This window comes from Dromiciops gliroides, chromosome 3 (assembly GCF_019393635.1).
Source record: "Dromiciops gliroides isolate mDroGli1 chromosome 3, mDroGli1.pri, whole genome shotgun sequence".
Lineage (NCBI taxonomy): Eukaryota > Metazoa > Chordata > Mammalia > Microbiotheria > Microbiotheriidae > Dromiciops > Dromiciops gliroides.
In genome coordinates, this window is record NC_057863.1 from 560,647,676 (window position 1) to 560,650,610 (window position 2,935).

Sequence of the window (2,935 nt, forward strand, 5' to 3'; positions counted from 1 at the left end):
TGTGAAATTTCCAAGATGTATGTGACAGTACTGTTTATAGCTCTGTGGTTATCCAGATACCCCCAAAGCATAGTACTCCAAATACATAAGTAAATTTTGTTTTATTTAAAAGATTATTTTGTTTTGTTTTATTTTTAAAAGACTAAACAGTTCAACAGAAGAAAGTATACTAATAGAAATGAAAAAGCCCAAATGTATAATATACACAGTACAGTCAATTGTAACAAAACTTATGATCTCACTAAAGAAATATGCCATTACAACCACAATATAGAAATTTGTATCCCCTGATATTCAATTATTAAGTTCCTCTTCTCCCATTAGCGTATTGTGTTGGCAATATTAAACCAATTTGCGGCTTTTTGCACTATTTCCCATCAGAATACTCTATTATAGGGAAAAAAATACAACTAAGAACTGAGCTATCAACTAAGAAATAAACCCATTTTACTTATGGGAACTACGTTTCATGTACAGATTAACCGTGGTGAGAGGTCTGCCTACTCTGGGAAAAACTTAATAGTATTTGCCCTCTCCCACAGACATTAGCAACACAGCATCACAACAGATGCACTTATAATATGATCTAAAGAAGACAAACTAGAAATGCAGCCATCAAGACCTCCCTAGGTACATATTAAAGGTGTGAATCTTCATTTTTTAAACAAAATCTAATTGCACATGAAGGATAATTTTACATCCCCATAGACTTTAACCAAATGAAAACCCCACCCCGCGGAGGACACCTCAGAGGCTGAAAATGCAATTCCCAGGAGCCTGGAAAGCCCCTGACCCAAGTCAGGAGGAAGGAGGGAGGGAGCTCTGAAGGGGATGGAATTTCAGAGGCAGACAAATGACATCTGACAAAACTGTGTATTCTAGGTGGTGGAACCAAAAATTGAACGATGGAACAAGAATAGTGACTCTAAAGCGGGTCTCAAGTCTGTGTGTGTGTAATAGAAATATAAGAAATGGAAGGTTGGTTACTGTTCCGGTAAAGGAGGTAAACACGGATTTCGGTTGAGGGGTGGGGCCTGAGGAAGCAAGGCCTGCCTTATGGGAAGAGGTGTCGGAGTTTGGCGTTGAGTGCCCTCTCCTTGGTTAAAAGATCCAGACTGTGCTTTTTGAAGGCTTCCGACTGCAGCCAGAGTTCGTCATAGGCTTTCTGGATCCCCTCCACCTTTCGGCTCAGCTCCTGAACTCTCAGGCTGCTGTTCACTGTGGCGGCTTCTTGCTCGAAGCGATCCAGGGCATTCTTGCGGGCGGTCTCCGCCATCTCCAGCTTCTCCTCCAGCTGCTGAATCTCCAGCTGTTTGTTCTGAAGCACTTTGCCCCTCTCCATGGAGAGCTGCAGCAGCTCCTCTTTCTCCTTGGTGACTTTTTCCAGACGGCTGCTCAGCTCGGAACTCAAGCCCTTCTGCTTCTCCTCGGCCTTGGCCATTCTGGCCAGGGTCTTGCTGTGCAGCTCCTCCAGTGTGTGGAGCTTGTTTCGCAGGGAGCTGGTTTCCTTAGCGTGGGAGTGGGCTTGCTGCTGCTGTAGGTCCACGAGCTCCTTCTCCCGGGCTTTGGCTCTACCGGTGTCTTCAGCACATTTCCCTTTCAGGGCCTCCAGCTCTTTGGACAACTTCTCCCCGTGGGCTGTGAGTTGACACACTTTGGTCTCCTGGTCTTTCAGGGCTTGGCTGAAATGTTCTCTGTTCTCCTTTCTCAAGATTTCATTCTCTTCTCTCAGTTTTATATTCTGTCTCTTGTGCTCATCCTTGAAGCGGATCATCTCTTCGTGGTTGGCGGCCAGGTCCATGAATCGAGCCTCCAGCTTCAGTGTACGCTGGGTCTGGGCTTCCAGCCTCTCGGCATCATTCATCCTTTTCTCCTCCAGCTCCGTGTTGAGCTGCTCCAGGACTCGACAGCGCTCTAGGGTCTCATCAGCCCTGCGCTTCAGGATGCAGATGAGCTGAGACTGCTCTTGGAGTCTTGAGCGTAACATAGCCTTTTCATTTTTTTCCTCACTGGACAGACCACGGAGGTTCTCCAAGGCTTCTTTCAAACCTTCTAGTTCTTTGCACTCCATATCATCATCATCTAGATCTTCTAATGCGTTTTCTACCTCTGTAACTTTGGAGGATGAGGTGGAAGAACTCATCCCGGGAGTTTTCTCTTTCTGAGGCATAAGAGCACTATCTCCCTCAAACTGTGCTCAGCTCAATCTCTCTCTAGTTGCAGCAGTTTCAAAGGATGTTTAGTGTTGCTATGGAGGCTTCTGGACTTTCAAACTGTTTTATTATTCCACTGAGAGCTCTGTGATTGGTTAAAAAGCTCAGAATGCTGTGATGCGATGAGGGCGTGGCTGAGACAATAATACAAAGACAGTAACTGCTCAGTTGGTCTTTGGCTTTTACCTAGCCACAACTCTTAGCTTACAGTACATAGCTCTGCCTGCCATCCACTGGTTAGCTGTATTACCAGCCAATTGCTATGGAAAAAAAGAAAACAAAACAAATTGGATGTAATAAATCTTCCCTTGCCCCTTCCTCCTTCCTTTCACACAATGAGAATGGGAAAACATATCAAGTTCTTTAATATTTTATAATGTATGACTACTAAGTAGTAACTGAGCTCTGAGCCAAGATTATAACTTAAAAAATATCCTACAGACACATACAGTGCTTAAGATACTTTTCATGTTGGAACATTCATAGATGGAGGGAAGAATCAAAGGCTGGAATGGAAGCATAGCCAACCACATGTACATATAAGAGGCCAGGAGTGCACTTAGGGAACAGAAATTACTTTATTAATCTCTTAGTTGTGTTCCTGTGCCTTCCCCACCCCACCTCCTCGTCTGGATGGGGGAGCAAACATGTTTTAGAATTGAGAAAATATGGAACCCTACACCCCAAGAGCCCTTAACAATTCACTAAAAGAGTAGTATTTG

General features: G+C 44.2%; 1 protein-coding gene across 1 annotated transcript; it reads right to left on the minus strand.

Moving 5' to 3' along the window:
• Positions 1-391: 391 nt before the first annotated feature.
• Positions 392-2,170, minus strand: CCDC89 (coiled-coil domain containing 89). The gene has a single exon (XM_043998294.1). The coding sequence runs from the start codon at positions 2,168-2,170 to the stop codon at positions 1,055-1,057; it is 1,116 nt and encodes a 371-aa protein (XP_043854229.1). The 3' UTR covers positions 392-1,054.
• Positions 2,171-2,935: the final 765 nt, after the last annotated feature.